This window comes from Saccopteryx bilineata, chromosome 10 (genome assembly GCF_036850765.1).
Source record: "Saccopteryx bilineata isolate mSacBil1 chromosome 10, mSacBil1_pri_phased_curated, whole genome shotgun sequence".
NCBI lineage: Eukaryota > Metazoa > Chordata > Mammalia > Chiroptera > Emballonuridae > Saccopteryx > Saccopteryx bilineata.
In genome coordinates, this window is record NC_089499.1 from 10,740,361 (window position 1) to 10,765,087 (window position 24,727).

The following is a 24,727-nucleotide window of genomic DNA, read 5'->3' on the forward strand; positions in this document are numbered from 1 at the left end:
AAAAAAAATTACAATCTGGGATATAGTTTCCAGGGTGGAAGCTGGGCCGAGGATCTGTCTCAGCCGCCCCCTCCTCTCTCTGTGCCGGCCCATGCCACTGCTGCGTGGTCAGGTGCTGGTGTGTGGTCGACGCTGCTGTGTGGGCCCACGCTTAGGCTGCTGTCGGTAAGAGACAAAGATTGTCATCACCTTTCCCACCTCTAGAGGTCCCAGAAAAGTCCAGGTGGTTCTAAGTATGAAAGGTCACCTGCTTTGTGCTTTTCAGAAACTCAAATTAACTGCCATGTCCTTCAGTTTACTTGCTGAACTATTGACATTTCTAGGATATAGAATTTTTCTTATTTTTTTAAATCTGGCATTTAACTATCTGCTTTGTAAATAAGCGACACCTTGACTCCCTGGACTCTTCCCAAGGCAGAGGGAGCGCCTGCCCTGTCCTCTGGTCAGTTGGCAGGACCCAGATCAAAAACGGAGTTATTGAAGGCATGTGTAGGGACAGATCTCATTAGTGCCTAGCCTATCTCCAGACTCACTATAGAGTGGCCAGAAATTGACAGGAAGTTTGTCAATAGAAATTATTACATATGATCAACTTACATTTGATCCCATTTGCTACCTTTCGATTCCCATTTTATAGACAACACACACTTGACAAATTGAAGTCATCAGAGTTCTTAAATTGGGCTTTGCATCTTGAGTGATCTTTTGGAAAATATATGTGCCTGGGCCCCACGTCATGAAGTGTCTTGTTCCCTAGATCTGAGGTGAGGGGCAGGTACCTACGTTTATAGAACCCTTCCAGTTGCTGCATGCCCCAGCTCTCAGCGAAGACCCAGGCAGGGTCTGGTGATTGCTGAGAACAGGTGAGTTCTAGGCCAAGTTCAGCCACTGGAATGAGCCAGGTAGCCTCTTTGCCCCTCAGGCGTTGTTTTATTAAAGAAAGGCTGGACTACATGGGGTGTGGGAAGGCTCCCACAGTGCACGCCCACACTCAGCACCTCAGAGGTTCTCCCGCAGGAGCCCGGAGCCCACGTGGAGCAGTGCTCTGGGTCCCCCTGCTCATCTCTGCAGTGGCCGGTCCCTCTGGGTGTGGCAGGGCACAGGGAGGGTGGGAGTGATGAGCAAAGGCTCAGAAAGCAGTTCTCTTCAGTGTCGGGTGGGAAACTGCGGTGTTTCTAAATATGTGGGTAAAATAGATCTACTTAGCGAGGCAGCTGTTTGCTTTCAAAGGGCATTTTCAGCGATGAGACCTTTACAAAGAATTCTAGACAGTAAATATCATCTTAGTGATTCCCTTTTTTTTTTTTTTTTCATTTTTCTGAAGCTGGAAACAGGGAGAGACAGTCAGACAGACTCCCGCATGCGCCCGACCGGGATCCACCCGGCACGCCCACCAGGGGGCGACGCTCTGCCCACCAGGGGGCGATGCTCTGCCCATCCTGGGCGTCGCCATGTTGCGACCCTCCTGGGTGTCGCCATATTGCGACCAGAGCCACTCTAGCGCCTGGGGCAGAGGCCACAGAGCCATCCCCAGCGCCCGGGCCATCTTTTGCTCCAATGGAGCCTTGGCTGTGGGAGGGGAAGAGAGAGACAGAGAGGAAGGCGCGGCGGAGGGGTGGAGAAGCAAATGGGCGCTTCTCCTATGTGCCCTGGCCGGGAATCGAACCCGGGTCCTCCGCACGCTAGGCCGACGCTCTACCGCTGAGCCAACCGGCCAGGGCTTAGTGATTCCCTTTTATTTCTTTTCAAATTGATTTATTTAACTCGCAGTAATTTTAAGATCTAATTAAAAATAGAAAGGAGTCGCTGGGTGGGTTGACCTGGAGGGACACAACGCCCTCTGTTAAGTGGCCACTTGAACTGGCCGCTGGGCAGCCAGCCCTCCCTGAGTGGGGAGGGAGCCCGGAGCCGGAGGGAGCAGGAGCCTGGAGGGAGCAGGAGCCGCACCCACAGAAGCCGAAGGCTGGGTCCAAATGGAGCCTTTGAGAAAGAGAACAGCCTAGGAAATCAGTTGAAAGAACAAGATAAGGACTGAGAAGATAGCACAATGCTAATTATAGCCCTCAGTGGCTGTGGATCGGCCTGGGACCCTTGACAGGGCAGGCACCGGCCAGCCTGCATGAAGTGAGGTCTGTTTTCTAGGGCTAGGTGTAGTTAACCCGTCCCAGCAGTTCCCGGGAGCCTCTGGACTTTTCTTTCCCTGCATCTGTGCTTTCAAGTTATGGTAAATAAGCATTTTTAATGGAAAGTTAGAAGCTCCACACAGAGTCAGGGTTTCAAGTCTTTGACTATTGAGTATGTAATCACATTGATCTGTCCGAATGAAATGTTGCATCCACATAAAGAACTGGCTTCTGAGAAAGCCAGGGGTGGGCATTGCGGGCCCCTTGGTCCTTGGGGCAAAGGTGGTCCCTTTCCCAGCACCGAGTCAGGTCCCAGCCCAGTAGGCGCAGGTAAAGGTAAACCAGAGCTTAGTGTTTCGGGAGTTCGGGTGGCCCTCTGAGCTGGTCTGTCACGTTGTCCTGTGCCAGGTGTTTGTCTCACAGCGCTGTGCAGCTTCCGGATGAGTGACTACATCTTTCTGTGTCATAATGTCCCCAACACTGAAACGAATCCAAGGAAAATGGTGCCTCCCTGTAGGGTCGAGTGAGGCTGGAGTGAGACAGTGTGAATAAGATACAGTGGGAGGAGGGCAGGGCAGGCAGAGAGGACAGTGGTGATGGTGATGGTGATAGCGATGGCGATGGAGGGGAGGACCACCTCCTGCATGGGTGCCCTGCATCACTGGGCGAACCCGGAGGAATTCTGGGATAAAATGGTACCATAAAACTGCATTAGATGACAGTCACAGTCCCACCTTTGTGGCAGCCCGACATTTTTCTTGACCTGAGTGGTTGGACAGTAATAATAATGGAGGGCAGTGAGAGCTGGCGAGGGGACTCATGAGCGAGACAGTATTCTGAGCCTTCTGCCTGAGCGGTGACTCCTCAGAACAGGCCGTGGGGAGGGTCTTTGGCCATTTGCACATGATTTATTTCCAATTCCCAATGCTGACTTCCTTCAAAGGTGGTGAACGCTGTAACAAGTACTGGCCCTGGCGCCTCTTCAGCCCTCTCCTGCCACTTCCTCCTCTTCCCATTGGCTGGCAGCTTGTGTAGCTCCTGGGTTCCCAGCCCTGTGACATCAGGACCCTGCCATCAGCTTCCCAGAGCCGCCCACCCCGGGGGCAGCCTTCCCTTCCTGTGTGAGGGAGGGACCCGGTGCCATTTCTATGCATTCACCTCACTGCCCTTGGCCAGGTGACGTCTCACTGCTGCGGCCCCACCAGCGCAAGGGCTGATGCCCAGTAGACGCTGAATACTCTCCACTGAATCAAACTGAATTTGTTGGCGCCTGCCTACTTGAGAAGCTAATATATTAAGTAAATGACAAATGATGTCCTGGGACAAAAAAAGAAAAATCTCAAAATAGGTACTCTGGCAAAAATGGGAACAGTGAGGTCACATGCCTTCCTGGGATCACTAGGGAAGAGAGCGCATTCTGAGGAATTGTATGTGAGCACTTTATAAGGACCCTGCATTCAGCCTTGAGAAAGCTCAGATTCCCCCTTTTCTTCCCCCAAAAGACTGTGATTGACATTAGTAACAAATGTGGCTCCCAAAAAGACTGTAAACCCCAAATCAAGCCAGATAGAATTCTAAAGTACAGTAGTTTATTTTGCACAAACTCAGTCTTTGGAACAATCCTTTCCTTACACTTGTTGTGTAGACCTTTTCCCAGCATTCTTAGTTCTCACTAGAGAAAAGTTCTGTGACGTACACAGAGGCATCCAGACGTTAAAATAAGATGCTTCCCTAAAGCTCTAGAAAGCTTCCCATCATTTTTGACATTGCTGGTAGATTTCTACTTAATTACTACCCATTTTCCTGTTTTTTTAAGAAAAATTGAAAATGTGTATATCTTATTTTCCCACGTGTAAGAAACATGGCCAAGTCAGAACCAGATTTCACTTATAAAAATTACCGCATAGGCCAGGAAACAGAATAGAATTTAGCATTTTCCTAGTCCGCGTGTGACAGGTCAGGAGCAGGGCTGGCGGAGGGGTGTGGCAGCCCCGACTCTTCCCACAGAAGGGCCCCAGGTGGACTGTGCTGGGGAAGTGACACCCCGTGCTTTGGACCTTGCTCACCATGTCATTATAATGTGTCTGTATTTGTGAAGAATAAAAGTCACCCTCACCCTATAATAAATTCTAGAGATTTCAGAAATGCTTAAACCTATATTTATAAAGGAAAAAATATATCCTGGTAAGATATTAAAAGTTTTGAGGGTTCCAATATCAGATTCTGTTCTAGATTAATAATTCCATTGCCTTGAGATTAATAATTCCATTGCCTTGAGATTAAAAATCTCATTGTCTTGAGGGCAAAAATAGGTGTAAGAGCAGAGCTCCTTTTTCCAGGTAAATGCCTGGACAGTTATATATGCATCTGTTTGCTTGTTGTTTTTACCAAACGTTCTAGGATATTGAAAGACTATATTGTTGCTTCATCAAGGTGAAAGATATTTGTCTGTGACCACCAGATTAAAAGCTTTCTAAAGACAGGGTTACTCTAGACACAGAATTTATAGTTGTTGAATGAAGAAGTCTAATTAAATAACATGAGTCAAAGCCCCATTCTTTTGTGCCTTTTTCTATTACTAAATTCTAGTCCTTTGACTTTGAAATTATCCATTGTCTGTTATATTTAGGATTCAGGAAGTCACTATTGAGTACTTACCATGTTAGGAAACCACAGACTTTATTTTTAACTTTTGCTTTTAATTACTAGTAAATTGCTAAGATAGAAGATCTTTTATTTAATGCAATAAATAGTATTATTTTTCCATTGAATTCCAATGCTACAGAACCTCAGATATGATTGAATATTATGTTATGCAATGAATGTAAACTGTTAGAGAATGGGATGAAAATATAATGGTTGATAGACTAAGAAATTTAGACTTTAAATCCCTAAGAACAGGACATTTAGTGATTTGCCTCTGCTCACAAGAATAGAATGCAGAAAACAAGAATGGTTTGAATTTAAGAACTTTTTGAAATACTACCCAACTAAAGGAAAATAATCACTTTTCATTAATAATAGCTTGAAGAACACAAATAATAAATTATACTGAATTCATAACGTGAGTCAAAATTAAAATACAGATATTTAAATTCAGCAACAAATATTGAATACATTCTATGATGAAGTGAAAAAACATAAATTATCAGAAATTCCCTGCATTATATAATTGTCAGATATTAGAGTTGAAAAAAACCCACAACCCTTGATCCTGTTCCAAACTCTGATTTAATAGATTAAGGAAAGTGTCATTAACTGTGGTTGTCTGCTTCCAAGATGGTCCCCAATGTCCCTGCCTGCCCTCTAGTATTTATTCCCTGGTAGAGTACCACACCACCTTGCATCTTGGTTGGTGTCTGTCACCAACAGAACGCTGCAGAAATGTTGGTATGTGTCCTCTGAGACTGGGTCATAAGAAACACGGTATGGCTCCTGCCTTCTTCTCCCTCTCGGAGCACGTGCTCTTGGGTAGCTTGCTGCCATGTTGAGTGGAGAGTCAAATGTTAGAGGAAGTCATCAAGAGAACATGATGTCTGAGCTGGACCGGGGCAGTCAGAAGCTCACCCCTCCCCGTCCTTGGATTGTACGTTCTGCCCACTCTTCCTACAGTGGGAGCTGTTTTAAGGACTCAGCCTTGAGAGAATCATGTGGTGTTGAGCCCATCTAGTCTGTGTACATGACTGAATCCCATGACGACCTCTATGCAAACTTTTAGATCCTGGTGGGCTGGTACAGAGAGCCACTCGTCTTGTAGCCTCCCAAGATAGCTGCCACCTACCAAGCTGGAATGGTCTGCCTCTTTCTCCAGCGCCACCTTGCCCTTTGTGCCTGGGTGCATTTTCAGATTTCACCCAGGGAACTCCCGAGGTTGCAGACTAGCACTCGGGCAGCCAGTGGAGAAGCCCCATGACTAGAACATGGCCTACTGCCAACAGCCATAGGAGTGACACATCTTGGAAGCACATTCTGTAGTCTAAGGATTGGTAACTTAACTTTTTCCGTAAAGAGTCGGATAGTAAATATGTGAGGTATGTGGGCCATACAGTCTCTACCACTAGTCCTCATTTCTGCTATTGTAGTGCAGAAGCAGCCATAGACATTAACATAAACGAGAGAGGCTGTGTTTCAATAAAACTTTATTTATAAAAACAATCAGTGGGCCAGATTTGGCTTATGGACTGTAGTTGGCCATCCCCTCCTTGAATCCTAGTCAATCCTTCAGGATGCAGGTCCTGCCTACAACCTAACTACAGCTTTACAAGAGGCTCTGAGCCAGAGCCACCAGCTGCTTCCAAATTCCTGACCCATGGAAAGTGTGAGATAAGAAACGCCTGTTTTGGCCCTGGCCGGTTGGTTCAGCGGTAGAGCGTCGGCCTGGCGGGCTGGGGACCCGGGTTCGATTCCCGGCCAGGGCACATAGGAGAAGCGCCCATTTGCTTCTCCACCACCTCCCTCCTTCCTCTCTGTCTCTCTCCTCCCCTCCTGCAGCCAAGGCTCCATTGGAGCAAAGATGGCCCGGGCGCTGGGGATGGCTCCTTGGCCTCTGCCCCAGGCGCTAGAGTGGCTCTGGTCACGGCAGAGCGACGTCCCGGAGGGTCAGAGCATCGCCCCTGGTGGGCGTGCCGGGTGGATCCTGGTCGGACGCATGCGGGAGTCTGTCTGACTGTCTCTCCCCGTTTCCAGCTTCAGAAAAATACAAAAAAAAAAAAAAAAAAGAGAGAGAAATGCCTGTTTTAAGCCACCAAAATTTGGAGTAGTTTGTTACATAACAATAGATAACTAATGCCCCAATCATCCAGGAAAGGAGGCTGGGTGACAGACGAACCAAGTTTGTGAGTTCATAGTTGTTGAAGCTAGTTGATGGACAGATATGTGAGAATTCATTATATTAATCTCTCTACTTTTATGTAATAAGAAGTTGAAAGGAAAAAGGAAACTGTTAGGTGCTCTGTCTGAAACCAGACCATCAATGAATCACGAAGTCCGAGCCACATAGCCAGGTCTCCGCCCTGGAGCCCTATGTTCTCTTGGCTACGTCTTCCTGCATCAATAGCAGTAAGACCAGTAAAGATTTAGCGATTTGCCTCAGTTTCCCCCTCAATTCTTTTGCACCTTTGTACTCTTAGCAACACCCAAGAGAGTTCTTTGGACTTTAACACCGTTGCTGTTGCTGAACCATCCTGGAGCCTCTCTTCCTCTTTACACTGGACTGTAAAACTCACTGCTGGGAGGGGGAGCCTCGTTCAAGGACCTACCAAGTCCTGCCTCACTGGCCTGCGTGCAGTAATACTCACTCTGGGCACTGCTGTCAGCAGAGCCCTGGCAAAGCCATCATCTCAGTGACCCTCCCGTGGCCGAGGACAGGCCTGGCGGGTTTCTCTCCTCCATTTTCTAGCTGAGGAAACAGACTCAGAAACTGGAAGTCAGCCAAGTACAGTGTAGAGGGTCCGGAATCTGGCGCCTGTTCCCAGTGTCCCTTCTTTCCCCCACATTACCTCTCTTGCGCTTGATGAGAAGCAGATAGTATTTGACAATAAGAAAAATCAGATCACTAAGTACCTAGCACAGTGCCTGGCACAGGGTAGGTTCTAAAACAGTGAGTTTGCCGTCTCGTTAAAATCCCTTTGAAACTGGAAATCACCCTGAAAGGGCTTTCACTGACAATACAAACAACTTGCTGTGTTGATTGCTGGGACCTGAAATGGGTATTTGGACAGCTTGTCTTGTGATCCATTACATTGAGTGCATGTCCTCACCTCCCCGGCGTGCTGGGTGGGTTGGATTCAGAGACCAGGTCTGGATTGTTCTGCTCCTGTAGTTCGCCAGGATAACCAAGAAATGAGGCTTAGTGTTGGGTTTTGGACCTCTTGTGCTCTCTGTGGATGTCCTTGGTGATGCAGTTTACAAATGAGATAAAACGCTGTGACCGGGTGAAGAAAACGGTGACCATGGCTGGGACCAGGGCGCCAGGCCTGATAAAACGCCATTGGACCCTGGAAGTCAATTCAGAAGTCCACTGTCTTCTCTCTCCTTTCAAACCCTGATTAATGTCGTATTCTCCTACCCGAAACTTGTGGTTGGGAGGAAGTGCATTTTTTCATAATAAACTTTTGAGTTTTTGTTTATTTTTTTACTGGTGGCTGTCCTTTTAGAGTCTAAAGGGGGCAGTTGTTATCTGCCAGGGGACTATGTGGTCAGGGATCTAACTTTAAATTCTTGACTTCATCCCCTATCCCACTCCCCCAAAACAACCAAGTTGGAAAAAAAAACACCTCATTTATTATTTGGAAAATAATTGGATCTTAAGATTCTCCTCTTCATTCAACTTGCTTCTAGCAGTGTTTGTGTGGGTAGAAATGCAGGCTATTTGGTAGAGTTGTCTTGAAAAAAATGATAGGCATATTTTTAATTTGCACGTCTGGTTTTAGTCACAGACTGAAGGAGGACGGACTGCCAAAAGTCTGGGGAACGCAGCTCCCACCCCCCTGCTTTCACATGTGATAGATACTGTTTTGATTGGAGACAGAGTAACTCCAGATGGCTTTTTTTGACTTCTTGGACTAATGGGTTCACTAATTTTTAATGTATGTTGTAGAAAACAATTACCAAAAACATCAATCTGAGCATTTAAATTTTATTCAGGATAGCTGTGCGCAGATCATTTCTGAAAAATGATATGTGCTTAAACAATTATAGTCGAAGAAACTGGTGAAGGAATTGTCACGCTTCTTCACAGTCTATACCAAAACACTGACTTTAAATAAAGCACTTTGGTTGTCTGAAAATATTGTATATAAAATGTGTCCGGGGCAGGCAGGGTGGTTTGCGTGCCTTGGGGGTTCCGGGGATCCTTTCGGAATCAGGTATACAGGTCTCAGGAATCCCAGACTCATCGTCACTGAGTATCCCTGGGCCAGTCCCCAGACCTCTCTGAGCCTCAGTTTCTCCCTCTGTAAAGTGGGCACCATAACAGAAACAACCACGCAGGGTGAGCAAGCAGAGTCAGGCCCAGGCTGGCAACTCCAAGTCTGTGGCTTTGCCACCATTTTCTACCACAGCGCAGGGGGACAAGTCACAGAATTCCCAATTAAATGCAACAAAGAACTTCTTGACTATTAGGAGATAAAAAATACTCCTTTTTAATACTCCATCCTTGGAAATAGATGGTTTTCATACTATGCCTCGGAGATCTTGCAGAAGAGAAGTAACCATGTGCTTTGGAGCTCACCTGCTTTCTGGCGATGAGCACTTGGAGTTCTCCAGGCCCGGGATTTCTAAAAATAGTTGCTAGTTGCTATCCAAAACCAAGTCCTCTTGGAATGCGAATCAATCAAAACGAATTTGGATTTCAAATGAAGTTCTGGAAATGAAGAGCGGTGTCAGGTCATTGGGCAGTGGCCTTCCTTCAAAAATGACAATGGGACTCTTGTTGGATAGTTCTTGGGCTCCTGCTTGAAAGGATTAGTCTTTGCTCTTTCAGTGACAGAATTCACTGAGTAATAGATTTGAAATAAATCAGAGCATAGATTTTCTACTAAGAATAATGGTGTGAGACCAACATGGTAGAACGGGCCTCTGTTCCGCGGGCTGTGTGCGGATGACAGTCGCCACTTCCCTCTTCCCCCTCCCTTCCCCACTTCCCATCTTCATGTGGCTTTATTTTTTGGTTTTTCAAGAAAGGAAAGGGTCTAAGTGCACAGTGGATGTTCTTTGAATTTGACTCTCCAGCTGCCCTCTGTTTAACCTTTGTTCTTTGTGCTGTGTTACTGTATGCCTTCTCATTTATTTTTCTTTTTTGCTTCATTTCCTTTTAGCAAACTATCTTGCTTTTTCTTCTGTTTATCTTTGCAGATGCTCACGCATCTGTTTTTGTGTTCTGCTGGTTCTTCTTCCAGTCTTCAGAGCACGTGGTCTCCAGCCCTTCCCCGATGGCCGCTGGCCGGCCGTGCGGTGTGCGGTTGGCGCTGTTCGCCAGCATTCCTGCCTGGGAAGCGGTGCTGAGATGACCTCCCTCACGAAGGCCGCCTCTCTCGCTGGTGGGGGGCGTGTTGTTGGGGCCTCAGAGCCCTCCCACCTCAGCTGCCAGGGGCCCAGGCTGCCCGGCGTGCTTGGTGAAGCCCCCCTGGCATAGCCGGTCCCTTTGGGAGCTGGGGGACATGCAGGCTCCCTCTCGGGTAACAGCAGGTAGGGCGGACATAGAGGCAGATGCGGTCCTGCTGCCAGCGTCCTGCTGTCCCCAGTGTGGCCACACAGCTGTTTTGACTCCCTGTTCTCCTGAGAGACTGCCGTTGATCATAAACTCGTTCTCTCTTAAATGTTGCCATGCTAGGGGGCGAACAAGGAGCCCACCCTAAACTGAACCAGAAGCTGAAGGCACACGCACTCCAGGGAGAGAAAACCTCTGTCTTCTCCCGTGGCCTTTTCTGGAGACTCCGCCCGAGGAAGGGGAGGGGGGAGGTCTGAGCTGTCTCCTCAGCAGGAGACAGCGGAGCATTCAGAGCGTTCGAGAGCTCGGGCAGAAGCTGCCCCTGCATATCTGGATTGTTTTATTCCCGGACGGGCTTTTCTTCTGGCTCCCCATAGTAAAGACTTGTTAGCACTCATCCTGCACATAATTTCCATTGTTCAAACAAGGCTGGGAATAAAGAGGATTTTTCGCCATTTGTATGGTTTCCTTCATATGATCAAAAAAGAATGCTTTACCCAGGACTGAGTTATACATAAGGTTTAGGCAGCCCCGGCCCTAGAGATGAGCAGTTGATTCAGAAGCGCTCGAGTGCTTCTAGAATGGGAACAGTAACAGCTGCGTGGGGCTGGGATGGGAAGTGGGTACTGCTCACCGCAGCTGGTCCGCTGCCGGCCGGCCGTGTGGACTGTGTTCTCGGCCGTTGTCAGCAGCCAGGCCTGGGACCGTGGGAGACCATCCGGAGGAGTCTGGGCAGTTATGTCTAGCTGCCTTCTTTTCCACATGTTATTAAAACCAGCCGCGTCAGCACTGGCCACCAGTCATGGAGCCCGGAGTTCCCCACCACCCTTCGGCTCCACTGATCCTCTCTCAAACCATGTGCACTTTTTCAGAAGTGGTTGAGTGGTTGGGAGTTCCTATCCTTGTGGGAGGGTGGAGTGGGTTTCATATCCTTTTATGTTTCGTTGATGGCCAGGTTGTTTTTCCATCCGTAGCTGTAAGAATCTTATTTGAGCCATCAGATGTCGCCTGTGAGGGTTCAGATACCCCTGTTATTTGGGCTGATTAGTTAAAAATGCATCTGTCTGTACATCTTCCCCTAATCGGTGCTTGGGCCTATTCGGTCAACAGATGCGAGATGCTCACATCGAACAGCTTACCTGTAGAGAGAATAAAAAACTAAGTTCTTATAAGTTAATGACATCTTACCACAGTGGCAGTCTCAGGAAGAAACTGCTGGTTGTCACATAGCGAACCCCCATGAAACTAATTTTTCTGAGAAACAGTAATTCCAAAATGCAGTTGTGTCTGAGCCTTAAAATACAGACTGAGGCGTCTTTAAACGCTCCTCCATTAGACATGAAACCATCTGCTTGTTTGCAGGCAAAGTATAAATTTTCTGCTGTTCTGAGCGCCGTGACGATGGCGCCCCTCCAGAGAGGAGCGGCCTGAGCAGGAGCCCCGGAAAGCTCCCGCCAGCCGGCTCTCTGAGGCTCTCCGGGTTCATTTCAGCTGATTTGATTAAAGAACAAAGAGCCAAAGAAAAATAGAGTGGCTTTTTAAAATTGAGCTCCACTCCTCTGATATCCTCCTGGGTTTCCAAGGGATGAAGTCTCCCTTAATCGGCCTTCGCCCCTACCCGTTCGCATTCGGACACTCAGAGTAATTAGTCAGCATCAGTGTGACCTGCCTCTGAAGGGATGTAAATAAAACAGGGAGGCACGTTTCCCTAACAGGAAAATTAAGGTTGGCACCTCAGTGGGCTGTGCCCCGCTTTGATCTGTAATGTAGTAAATGCTGAATTAATGTCGTAGTTACACTGTACTTGTGCCTGTCCAATTTCCCACCTCCCCACATCACTGCCTGTACATGCGATAGGGAATTAGAACACTTACTGCCCAGGACTCTAGACGTGGGGGTTGAGGATAATGATTGATCTTTGGTGCATACAGAGAAAAAAAAAGTGCCAGAAATTTGCTGTAGAACGTTGTGGAACTTTTCTCGTAGGTAAACCAGTAAGGAAGATGTTGGCTTCTGTTTGCCCGGTTAGCAGAACGGCAGCCATGTATTCGAGTTTCAGAGAAAAGTTCCTCTTCCGACCACTTGGGATCATATTCCCCACTGGAAAACGCAGAAAACATCTTTTCCACACAGCTAGCAATGTTGTGCTCAAAGTATCAATATCATCTCTATTTCACTGAGTGCAGTGGGCTCACCTGGACTTCCAGGGGGCTGAGTGAGTGGACAGGGCTTGCTAGTTTCATAAATTACACAATGTGGATCGAAAGGCACATTTCGTTTTCTTAGGGTTTTCAGAGTACATCAAAATAGTTTACTATGCTGCAGGCCTGGAATGTGTGGGGGTTTTTTGTTTGTATTGTTGTTGTTTTTTTTCAAAGAAAATATAAATACAGAGGGACTCACAATATTCCAGTCAAAAAGGAATTCAGATAGCATTGCCCTGTGGGACCAGCAGGAAGATTTTAATGTTTTAAAGTAAAATTTTTAAATGACAGTAATAGGACATATTTAAAATTACTTAGAGGAAAAATCTTTTTGCAACAACTTAGTAAAATACAGTTAAAAAACACAACTTGTGCAGTTTCTTATTCTCTTTGTTTTACCTTTTCTCAGCTTATGTTAAATGTGGCAGATTCTGTGAGGCAGGACAGTGGTAGATAACCTCACAAAACGTCCTTTTTAGAAGACAAGTCTTCAGGAATAATAATGCTGAAAAAGGAAAGACTATATTCAAGTGTCATGTAAAAAGTTGTAAAAAGTCAACTCTCCTTAAAACTCTAGTGAGACACTTAGCTTTTTTTTTTATTTTTTATTTTTTGTATTTTTCTGAAGCTGGAAACGGGGAGAGACAGTCAGACAGACTCCCGCATGCGCCCGACCGGGATCCACCCGGCACGCCCACCAGGGGGCGATGCTCTGACCCTCCGGGGCGTCGCTCTGCTGCGACCAGAGCCACTCTAGCGCCTGGGGCAGAGGCCAAGGAGCCATCCCCAGCGCCCGGGCCATCTTTTGCTCCAATGGAGCCTTGGCTGCGGGAGGGGAAGAAAGAGACAGAGAGGAAGGAGGGGGGGCGGGGGTGGAGAAGCAAATAGGCGCTTCTCCTATGTGCCCTGGCCGGGAATCGAACCCGGGTTTCCCGCACGCCAGGCCGACGCTCTACCGCTGAGCCAACCGCCCAGGGCCGAGACACTTAGCTTTGAAGGTGCTTTTTTTTTTTTAAAAAATTTTTATTTTATTTTATTTATTCATTTTAGAGAGGAGAGAGAGGGGGAGAGAGAGGAGAGAGAGACAGGGGGGAGGAGCTGGAAGCAGCAACTCCCATATGTGCCTTGACCAGGCAAGCCCAGGGTTTTGAACCAGCAACCTCAGCATTTCCAGGTCGATGCTTTATCCACTGCGCCACCACAGGTCAGGCTGAAGGTGCTTTTTTTAAACCTCGTATTTTGTTAATGATTAACTCCGAGTGTGAAATATAAATTAGATGGGTTGGTTGGTTTTTATCTTACAATTTAGTAATGTAACATACATATGCTTTTGAATTGTTTTGGTTGTAATTGTTCTTTTATTGTATATTAGAATTAACTGGTGAAATTCACTCCAGCTCCCTGCAGTAATGAATCGTAAGTAACGTGAACTACATTGTACATCTGGAGAAGCAAGATTCTGAAAGCTATATAGATGTTCAGCACCAGAGGAGGGAAGGACATCTTTTCCTTCGTCCCTGGCGGCCATGACCCCACGGTCTGCCCCATTTCCTTCCTCCTTCATGGATGCCGGGTATTGTCTGGCCAGTGGTGGTGGTGATGTGTGTGATTAGACCAGCTTCACCCAATACTGGCGCCTAGCGCCTAGTGAATGTAGCCTGAAAGCAAGATGGGTGTTGGAGACTGTGACTATTCAGAAAAATACCTGGAGCTACAAAACTGTCACCCTGCGATCTGTCCAGAAAACAAGAGTGCAGCGCTGGTGGGAGGGTGACGCAGTCCTGACTTGAGGGTAGGGTGCCCGCTGCTGACTTGAGTGAGGTCAGAGCACTGAGCCCAGGAGTTTCAGCCCCAGGTTTGACTCGCTCTTCAGCAGACCTTTAATGTACCTTCTCTGCTTCTTAAACAGGGCACTTGGATTGGGAAGTGATACCTGCTTAGTGAACTTGTACGTGCTGGTTATAATTGTTCAGTTGCCAGACTCTTAAATTACACCTTTGAATTCCTCAAAGGAGCAGGCACTGAGTTGAAAATCAAACCCATTTTCAAAATCACAATATATATATATTTTTTTCATTTTTTTTAGAGAGGCGAGAGAAAGGGAGAGAAAGAGACAAGAGAGGGAGAAAGAGGAGAGACAGAGAGAGAGAAGGGGGGAGGAGCTGGAAGCATCAACTCCCATATGTGCCTTGACCAGGCAAGCCCAAGGTTTTGAACCGGCGACCTCAGTATTTCCAGGTCGATGCTTTATCCACTGTGCCACCACAGGTCAGGCAAAAATCACAATATATATTTATATACTGCTGGTTTCCCTTATGGCTCGATTCTCATTTGGTACTTTAACAAGTACAGAAATTATCATTAAGAGCAGTAATAATGTCCCCTGGCCGGTTGGCTCAGTGGTAGAGCGTCAGCCTGGCGTGCAGAAGTCCCGGGTTCGATTCCCGGCCAGGGCACACAGGAGAAGCGCCCATCTGCTTCTCCACCCCTCCCCCTCTTCTTCTTCTCTGTCTCTCTCTTTCCCTCCCACAGCCAAGGCTCCACTGGAGCAAAGTTGGCCCGGGCGCTTAGGATGGCTCTGTGGCCTCAGGCACTAGAATGGCTCTGGTTGCAACAGAGCAATGCCCCAGAGGGACAGAGCATCGCCCCCTGGTGGGCTGCCGGGTGGATCCCAGTAGGGCGCATGCGGGAGTCTGTCTGACTGCCTCCCCGTTTCCAACTTCAGAAAAAGAAAAAAAGGCCCTGGCCGGTTGGCTCAGCGGTAGAGCGTCGGCCTAGCGTGCGGAAGACCCGGCTTCGATTCCTGGCCAGGGCACACAGGAGAAGCGCCCATTTGCTTCTCCACCCCTCCGCCGCGCTTTCCTCTCTGTCTCTCTCTTCCCCTCCCGCAGCCAAGGCTCCATTGGAGCAGGGATGGCCCGGGCGCTGGGGATGGCTCTGTGGCCTCTGCCTCAGGCGCTAGAGTGGCTCTGGTCGCAACATGGCGACGCCCAGGATGGGCAGAGCATCGCCCCCTGGTGGGCGGAGCGTCGCCCCTGGTGGGCGTGCCGGGTGGATCCTGGTCGGGCGCATGCGGGAGTCTGTCTGACTGTCTCTCCCTGTTTCCAGCTTCAGAAAAATGAAAAGAAAAAAAAAAAAAAAAAAAGAAAGAAAGAAAAAGAAAAAGAAAAGCCTATGAGATACACTTAATAAATAAACTGACCCATGTCAGTAAATCAGTCCTTAGAAGAACTAAGAGCGGCTTTTTACATCATCTTTGAATTCTGTGACCAAGAAGAGCTCATTGTGGTAACAGCTGTGTTTTGAGGTTTCCTTTGCTAGGGTTAGGACTTAAGTGTCCCTTACTTTTGACTTTAAATGGTATCTGGACTTTGTCAGCATTTTATAGTGGAACTGTTGTAGTCAGGAACATGTGAATGGCTCTCACCCTCCCACCTGGGCTAGTCTCCCTGCTCCATCTCTCCTCTCTCCTACCCAGTTTCCTGTTGGTAGCCACACTTGCTCTCCCAAAATAAATATACATCCATGTTCTGCTTCTGCTCAGAACCTCAGCATCTCCGCATTCCTCCAGGGAAACCCGGCCCTCCCCACGGCTGTGTTCTCAGCCGCATGTCCCTGTGCAGGCGCCTCTATCCAGCCCCGTGGAGCTGGGTCCTATTCCCAGGATACCCTGTCCTGTGCCTTACACACTCTTCACTCTTCTGGTTCCCGTGTCCACTTGTGCTCCTGGAAATGGTTCCTTCTCTTTCAATACTCACGGGTCACCCACTCGGTGAGGCTGTCCTGCATTGCACGGGCCCTTCTCCCGTGTGCCGGCATGCACGGCCCGATCTCTGCGTGCCTGCGCACACGCACGGGCCCTTCTCCTGTGTGCCAGTGTGCACTGCCTGATCTCCTGCGTGCCGGCGTGCCCAGGCCATCCTCCCGCGTGCCAGTGTGCACTGCCTGATCTCCCGCATGTCGGTGCGCCCGACCCGATCTCCAGCGTGCCGGTGTGCCCGGGCCATCCTCCCGCGTGCTGGCACGCATGGCCCGTTCTCCCGTGTGCTGGCGCAGGCCGTGGGCCAAGGGCGGCCTGTCTGTGTTCTCTCAGTGCCTAGCTTGTGGTAGGTGCACCTTAAAGAGTGACCTCAGCTCCCTCAACCTGCGGATCCCAAAAGTGGTGCGTGCACAGATGCTTGAGGAGGTGAGAAGGTGAGGAGGTGCCCGTATCCTAGCACAGGATCCTTAGGGACAGGCCCTGTCCCTGGGGGTCAGAGAAGTGTGGGAAGGGAGAGAAACATGTCCTCTGGGGATAGAATACCTACAGTGGCCATTTCTCTCTCTGTTTCTTTTTCTATTGAGAGAGGGAGGGAGGGAGGGAGGGAGGGAGAGAGAGAGAGAGAGAGAGGCATCAGCTCACAGTTCCACTTCGTTGTGTACTCACTGGTTGTGTCTCACATGCCCTGCTCGATGGCAGCATTGGGGTCAAGCTGTTGACCCCGGGATCACACTGGCGACCTCAGTGCTCTATCCACTGTGCCACCGGCCAGGGCAGTCGGACAACCTCTTCAGGTCAGGGGACCTTTGCTAACACTCTAGGAGTTTATGAAACTGAGGCTTGGATCCCACTCCGGACTCTGGCACGGGGTCAGCCGTGGCAGCCTGGCCGTTCACGTACACTTAGCTTGTGTCCTTAACGCTAAACTGGGGACTTGGACCTGGCGGTCCCTGGGGGGCCTGCGTGGCTGCAGGGCAGCTCTTCTCATGGAGACGGCAGGGAGGGCTGACCCCTGGGCTCCTCCCCTTGGGGCTCATGTGATAGCCACATGACCATCTGCACCATTGTGTGAAAATGCCTGTGCATTTCACACAATATGGGATTTCCCTCCCATAGACAGGGAGGGAATCAGGCATGTTGGAAATGTAAGTTAGTGTTCTCGTCATCTCTTTTGCTGTTGGGTTATGAACTGATTTGAACTTTTCAGGATACAGCTCAGCTCTGTGGGGAACTAGGAACATAGGGAGCAGTTTGCTTTGGGGAGAGTCTCCCGGCACAGCCGTCTTTAGAGTGCTTTCTGCACATTGAATGTCATGAATTGGGTATCACATGATTCATCCTGTAAGCCCCTCAGTGTCATTAATAACTGGTGTTCTGTCAGTCATCTGTGTGCTAGAGACAATTCTCTATGTACCTAATACTATAACAAGGTGACTGGTTAATTAGTAATAAACAGGAGGTGATGGTGCCCATTTTTGCCTCTTAAGATTTCAGTATTAGCTCACAACATTTAAATTTTTGCTGCTAAAAATATGGTCATGGTTCATCTTAACGAAATATGCTGAGATCTGTGAATGAGCTGAGTTGGGTGAGTGAAAGCACGTGCTAGTGGCGTTTCGATGGCATGTGTGGGCCGTGAAGGCTGGGACTCGGCGTGGCCCAGGCCGGCGGGCTCAGCACGCGGCACATACGGCCCCACGGGGAAGCAGCCCCGCCCCCCTGTGCCCGGCACCAGGAGGTGGCACTGGGCGGTTGCCATGGCTGATGGACCTCTTCCTGCTCCCTGGAGAGCTGCGTGTCTGCAGCCGTGACGTGTTCGTGTGCATCACAGGAACAGCGTGGTTAGCTGCTGGCTGGCGGGCGGGCCCAGCGTCAGTGGCGTGGTTTCTCTGTGTCCTTTTCCTCAGTGCACTTCCAAGGCTGGTTAACATAATTATTTCACCTCGCCTTCCGTGCCACTTGTAGTAAATCAGAGGGAAATTGTTCTTCAGGCCCAAAGAAGTAGATAATCACCTTTGGCAAAGCGGCTGATGAAAATTTAGCAGTAGCAGATAAGTTTATCAATAATTAGGCAATGGTAAGTATATAATATAGGTTGAAATTCTAGTTGTTGGTTTTTTTAAAAAGCTACCAATTAAAAAGTGTTAAGGAGTGGTTTATAGTCTCCCATAAATGAACAGTTACACTTCAGAGATACATATTTGCAAGTTGAAGGCAATCCCTCCACCAGCAAAAGGCTACATGTAGCTTGCTTTATTGAAATATCTGCTTTATTGAGATGCTCACTTTTCTGCAGGGCTGTGGGGCTGAGCTCACACATCTCCGAGCTGTGCTGTGGTCACTTGTCCCTCCTCAGCACTCGCCCTGGGCTGGCTCCTAGTCCCTCATGCTGGGGGCACCGTGGTGACAGCATGCAGACACAGGAGGCGGGGGAGCAGCCTCAGACAGGACCAGGACCCTCAGCCTCCAGCGAGGTGCTGCCGTTCCTGCGGCACGCTGCGTGAGGGCTGCTGGGGGCAGGGGTGGGGTGCTGACCGCCCCGGAACAGGAGGGGATCAGGGGCCCAGCACATAGGTAATAACTAGACCACTCTGGAGCCCTCCACAGGAATAAGTACCACATCCGGGGAGTGGTCCCCTCAGAGGGTGGAGGGGTGAGGTCCAGAAGGGCCAATGGGAAATTGGCTGTTATTAGTGATGTTCTTTTTTTTTTTTGAAGTGAGAAATGGGGAGGCAGAGAGAGACAGACTGCTGCATGCCCTGACCGGGATCCACCCAGCAAGCCCTCTAGGGGGCATTGCTCCGTTGCAACCAGAGCCATTCTAGCATCTGAGGCAGAGGCCACGAAGTCATCCTCAGCGCCCGGGCCAACTTTGCTCCATTGGAGCCTTGGCTGTGGGAGGGGAAGAGAGAGACAGAGAGGAAGGAGAGGGGGAGGGGTGGAGAAGCAGATGGGCACCTCTCTTGTGTGCCCTGGCCGGGAATCGAACCCAGGACTCCTGCCCGCCAGGCCGACGTTCTACCACTGAGCTAGCCAGCCAGGGCCTAGTGATGTTCATTTCAACTCTACATCTTTGTGAAATATTTTATAGTTTTTAATGGGAAGAGTGATAACTTCATGGATTTATGAGAATTACACAGTTTTGTTTGCATCCATTTGTTTCAAGGAAAAGTAGTAAGTGAGCAGGTGTACCCAGGGCCCCCTGTTGTTACCATGTTTTGCAGCCACTGAGCTGAGGGGAAGCCTGCTGGGTAGCGTTCGAGAGTCTGTGTCCCCAAACCAGCCTGTGCCCACAGTGCCTGCTTCCACCCTGGACAGGGGGACCTCCGTCTCGGAGTCTTCTTTTCCTCAGGAAAACGGGGTGGTGCTGCCACCTTCTCGGAGCCGCTGTGCTGACTAAGGAGAAGTGAGAAGTGGCAGTGGCCAGACCAAGCTGGGCACTTCAGACCACAGAGGAAACGTGCTTCTGAACGGGCGTCTAGGACTGGGACGGCCTTCGGACACGTCCGGGACGCAAGGGGAAGGCCAGGAGGTCGAGGGAGCCGCGTGGACTTACCTTACCGATCGTATCTGTTAAACCAACACTGAGCATTTCTGCATCTATGGGAAGGACACCATTCTGTAATTAGAACCAAAAAGCCATCATGTAGACTCATCACAATTGCAATTTATTAATTTTTTCCAACCTGAAAATAGGGGTGTTTTGTAACAGTCCATTTTGCCTGAAACAAATTGAAGCATGAAACTGCTGGTCTGTGAAATGATGGAACAAATTGAAAATGTGTGTAAATAGCCAGATGAAAATTAGCCAGAGTCTAGCGGCAGATGCACGCTCATTAACAACAGTGGAGCATCTCGGGCTGTGTTTGTGGCAGGGTTTTGTGTTTGCTTTTCCCCTTCCTCTTAAAAAAATTTAATGTGTCCTTAGGCAGAGTGATTTAATGAGAGCACTTTAGCTTAGATGAGAACCTGACATTTTAGAGTTTGATTTTAGTGTTTGAAGTGGAGCTCTGTTCTCCTTTAGATCATGAGTGATTGCGTGTGCTGGAGCATGCGTGTTTGATGATGCCGGTTCCCGTGCTTGGCCCTGGCAGTTCCTTCATCCATGCTGTGGCCAGCCTGTCTTACTCAGGGGTGGGGGGAAATACTATGGAAACTTTAAAAAATAAGTGTGCAGGAACAAGATCATAGACAATTTTAGGACAAAACAGGATTTCTTAATATTGTTTTTAAAAAACCCTCGTACTATGAAGTACCAACTAGACATTGGAATACAGACACACGTGTATGATACTTCTGCTCTGGGACACAGACAGAGGCAGACTCCAGGCCGTCGTGACAGATGATGAAGAAAAGTTCTCTACAGAGCACGTCGGACCTGACTTGCGGTGGACAGTCCCTGCTCCCCATTAGCTGTGCCCGTGCTCCTGCACAGAGCGTGGAGCCAGAGCCATTCTTGTAAGGATGTCACGTTTCACAGGCGGGGGTGAGACGGCAGGCTCTCGGGACCTTCCCAGCCCCCTCAGCCAGCCAGTCGCTCCGTGCTGTGACTCCGGCTGGCCCGGCGATGTGCCCAGTTCTGCCTTCCGTCTCTGGAGACGGTGACTCCGTGGACATTCTGTGGGGAAGTGGCTCCATACTCCCCTACACTGTATACCATCCGGGAGGACTTCCCAGCTCAGACATACTCCACTAACTCTTGCCTCCTTCAAAATACCTCTATTTTAAAAAAAGAAAATAAGAAAAGCGTAAATCTGTTAAACATGTTGGAAAACAAGAAAGCGTACCATCCGCTAACTAAAAAAGGTTGAGAAATTCCTGTAAAATAGAAACAGCAGGAAAGGTTGACAGAACTAGAGCGGAGAAGCTGCAGCCCCGTTGGACACAGCCAGGAGGCGCGGCGGCCCCAGGTGGGGGGCTTTGCTGGGGAAGGGACCCAGGCCGGCACCGCAGCTCATCGTGGGGGCTCCACCTCCCCACAGGGAGAGCATCACAGTGGGGGCTTGTGGAAATCCTTGGAACTGGGAGGGACCTCCAGGTCACTCTGGACTTCCCAGGAAGGGGACACAGGAGAGGTCATGGTACCCAGGCATGGAAGGTGCTAACCCTGCACACCTGCGCCTCTTGCTGTGGCTCCTCATGGGGCCCTGGATCCACCTGCCTGGTGCCTGCACACACACCCCCTAGAGAAAAACGGCCCGTCATACCTGCCCTCTGTTTATACAGAGCCTACACAGAGCTCCTCCTCCCCGCTCAGGGAGGATGAGGGGGGGACAGACGGGCAAGGAGAGAAGAAACTCTTGAAAGCCGCTGTTCTTGTCACCCAGTCTTTTTCCAGCTGTGAGTAGACCACCAGTGATGGTGGGAAACCAGCTAAGCACATCAGATATTTGCAGAAAACCAACAGCATGAGAGACAGCAGGATGTACTACTGATTTTTTACAAAGGCACAAAGACAGTGTAGTAGAGAATGACTAGTCTTTTCAACAAAGGTGCTGGGACAATTGGGTATCCAGAAGCAAAAAAATAAACGTGGACCCACACCTCACACCGCAGTGACTCCCGGACCTAAACGTGAAACCAGACTGTAACTCTGGGGGAAATGGCATAAAAGCTTCGTCACTTGCTTTAGGGAGACTTCTTAGATACAGCTCTCAAAGCATAATACTCGAAGGAACAAATGGATACATGGTGCTTCATCAAAATTAAAAACGTGCTTTTCCAGATCTGTCATGTAGATAGTGAGGAAGCCGAAAGAAAAGCCGGAGAACGTTCTGGGAAATTGTCCTTGCGGCTCTGCACACAGATGGCTGTGCGTGGGCGGGCGAGGCCACACCGGAGCCTTCCGCTGCGCAGCCCACAGCCCAGCCACACCCCCTTCTCCTCTGGGTGGGGACAAAAGCGTGGTGAGACTGTGGTTTCCTGAGATCAAAACTCCGGGTTTAGGAAAAGCCGCAGAGGAGTGTACCTTCCCTGCCAGAACGGATGGAAATTGAGGGAGTCGGGAAGAACAGTGATTTAGAGCCAGGCAGTTCAAGTGTATATCCTAAGATCTAAGCCTGGTAGCTGTAGGCATGTGACCTACCCTTTGTGCAGGTCTGTTGCTGTGCCTGGGAAGTGGGGAGCACCGTGAGCAGGCGAGGGGAGGGATGCCAGGTGCCCCGGCGCCAGCGCATGCGCCCTCAGCCCGCCCTGCCTCACGCAGGTGTGGATGTTAAGCCTCCCGGGTATCTTCGCTAGTGTGGGCAATGATCCTGTCGAATGTGAAAGCATGTGCAAGTGTAGGGTTTTGTTTTATTTTTTATAATTGTTTTCTCTAAATTCTAGCAGATTTTCTTGCTAGAAGAGAAGGTCTGGGCTCTCACATTTTAGAGGGGATTAAACATTCTTGTGCAGGATGGAAAAAATTCAAGAAGGAAGCCAGGAAAATGTCCTGAAAAGGCTGAGAGTCAAGAGGTGAGAGTGGAAGAATTTGACACAAGGGAAAAAGAAAAATGCAGAGCTACTAGCGGTGTATTTATGACAGGAAAGGTCCCCACCAAGGGCACATCCTGTCACGGGGACGCTGGACAAGGAGGAGGAAAGTCGCAGGTCAGAGGAAGCCTGCTTCTGACACAGGGGCCACGGCGCTGGGTGTGGGACCCGAGGCCCCGAGCATACAGCCCGCTCTGCCAAGAGAAAGGATTCGCTTGGCACGTTTTTCCTCAATATGAGAGCGAATGCGCCAACACTTATCAGCCCTACCAGCCACTCTGAACTTCCTCTGGTTCCTGTGAAAATAAAGTGTCAAAGGAAAAACCAGTTACAGCCCCCGTGAGCTCTCACCCTGCCCTCCCTAGGAGCGCTCTGTCTCTGAGTCCCCAGCGCCTGCCCCAGTGCAGAGCAGAGGAGTCGAGTGAGTGGGGTGGAGGGGGCAGGTGAGAGGGAAAGAGCTGCAAGCTGTGGAGTGGACCAGAGGGCTTGATGGAGGGGGCGGGGAGAGGGCTCCCTGAGGTCAGCAGCCTTGTGGAGCTGAGATGGTCACAGGGGCCCAGTAACTTACAGGAGAACATAAGAATGATGAGATGCAGGGATTTTTCTTAGCCTGATCTATTTCTTGGTTTTCCCATGTAAAGAATAAAAGTTATTACAGTGTACTTGTGCACTATCACAATAAGTCCCCGAGGAGGCCTGCCCGGTTTGGGGAAATAGCCCAGTGATGCCATTGAGGAACTAGGTAGGCTTTTTCCATTTTTCCATCTAGCCATTTGCAATATGCTGGCTTTCGTCTTGGACACAGGTGGATTCCACACGTTTTCATACTTGTCCAGAGGCAAGGAGGGTGGGGGAACGTGGCCTCTCTTTAGAGTCTCACTATGAGGGAGCAAAACCTTGCCCAAAAGTCCCCTAACAGATTTACCTTCAGGCCCCACTGGCCAGGGTTGAGTTACCCGCTGACGCCCAGCTATCGGGGAGACAGGAAAGGTACCTAGCATCTTTTACTTCTAGGGTGGAAGCCAGGCTCTGACAGGGCACGGCGGAGACCGGCAGGGAGGGAGGGCACTAAGCAGCAATAGAAGGAATGCATCTCCTCTGGTAGGTCAGTGTTTGCCACAAGCTCCGAGTGTCAGATAAGTGTATAGCCGGTGGGCGATGCATAAGGGGACAGAAGGTGGGAGGAGGTGGTCATGCATGCTGGGGGCACTTCAGGGCTGACAGAAGAGGTGAAGGCTTCACATTTAATTGTCTTTAAAAAATCAATCACAAAAGAGAAAAAAGAAAAATGTCAATTACAAAAAAAAAAAAAAAAAAAGTAGAGGCAGAGCCTGACCAGGTGGTGGTGCAGTGGATAGAGCATTGGACTGGGATGCGGAGAACCCAGGTTCAAAACCCAGAAGTCGCCGGCTCAAGCAAGGGGTCACTCAGTCTGCTGTAGCCCCCCAGTGAAGGCACACATGAGAAAGCAATCAATGAACAACTAAGGTGCTGCAACGAAGAATTGATGCTTCTCATCTCTCTCCCTTCCTGTCTGTCCCTATCTGTCCCTCTCTCTGACACACACACACACACACACACACACACACGAAGTAGAGGCAGAAAGATTGTGAGCCAGCGAAGTGCATGTGAAAGAGGCAGGCCAGCCTCCTTGGCTGCGAGTTCCAACGGGCTGGAGGCGAGCCGGCCCGAGAAGCTTATGTAACCAGAGGCCACAGCAAGAGAGTGACGTCCAGATGGAGGGGTGTGACCCGGGCCTCCGGGGGCCCAGCCCTGGCCGCCTCTCCTGCCCAAGCCCGTGCTCTGGATTTTTCTACCACCTTCATTTCGTGGTGTCATACTGTCACTGCTCAGAAAGCCCCTTGGTCAAGGGCTTGCTTCCTCAGCCTTTCCAAACCCCCAGTTCCCTGGCCCCGATTCCCTTGGCCCCCAGCCTCCTGGCCCCAGGCCCCCTTGC

General features: G+C 49.5%; 1 protein-coding gene across 3 annotated transcripts in view; it reads left to right on the top strand.

Annotated features, from left to right (window-relative positions):
- The window catches only part of ANO10 (anoctamin 10), a 130,466-nt gene that overhangs the window by 98,036 nt on the left and 7,703 nt on the right, over positions 1-24,727 (top strand). Inside the window, exon 13 of one of the 3 annotated variants that reach the window (XM_066245359.1) lies at positions 13,909-13,952. The exons of the other annotated variants lie outside the window; for them this stretch is intronic. Within the exon in view, the coding sequence (XP_066101456.1) occupies positions 13,909-13,914 (6 nt within the window). The 3' untranslated portion in view covers positions 13,915-13,952. The remainder of the gene's footprint in view (positions 1-13,908; positions 13,953-24,727) is intronic. 3 annotated transcript variants of the gene reach the window in all.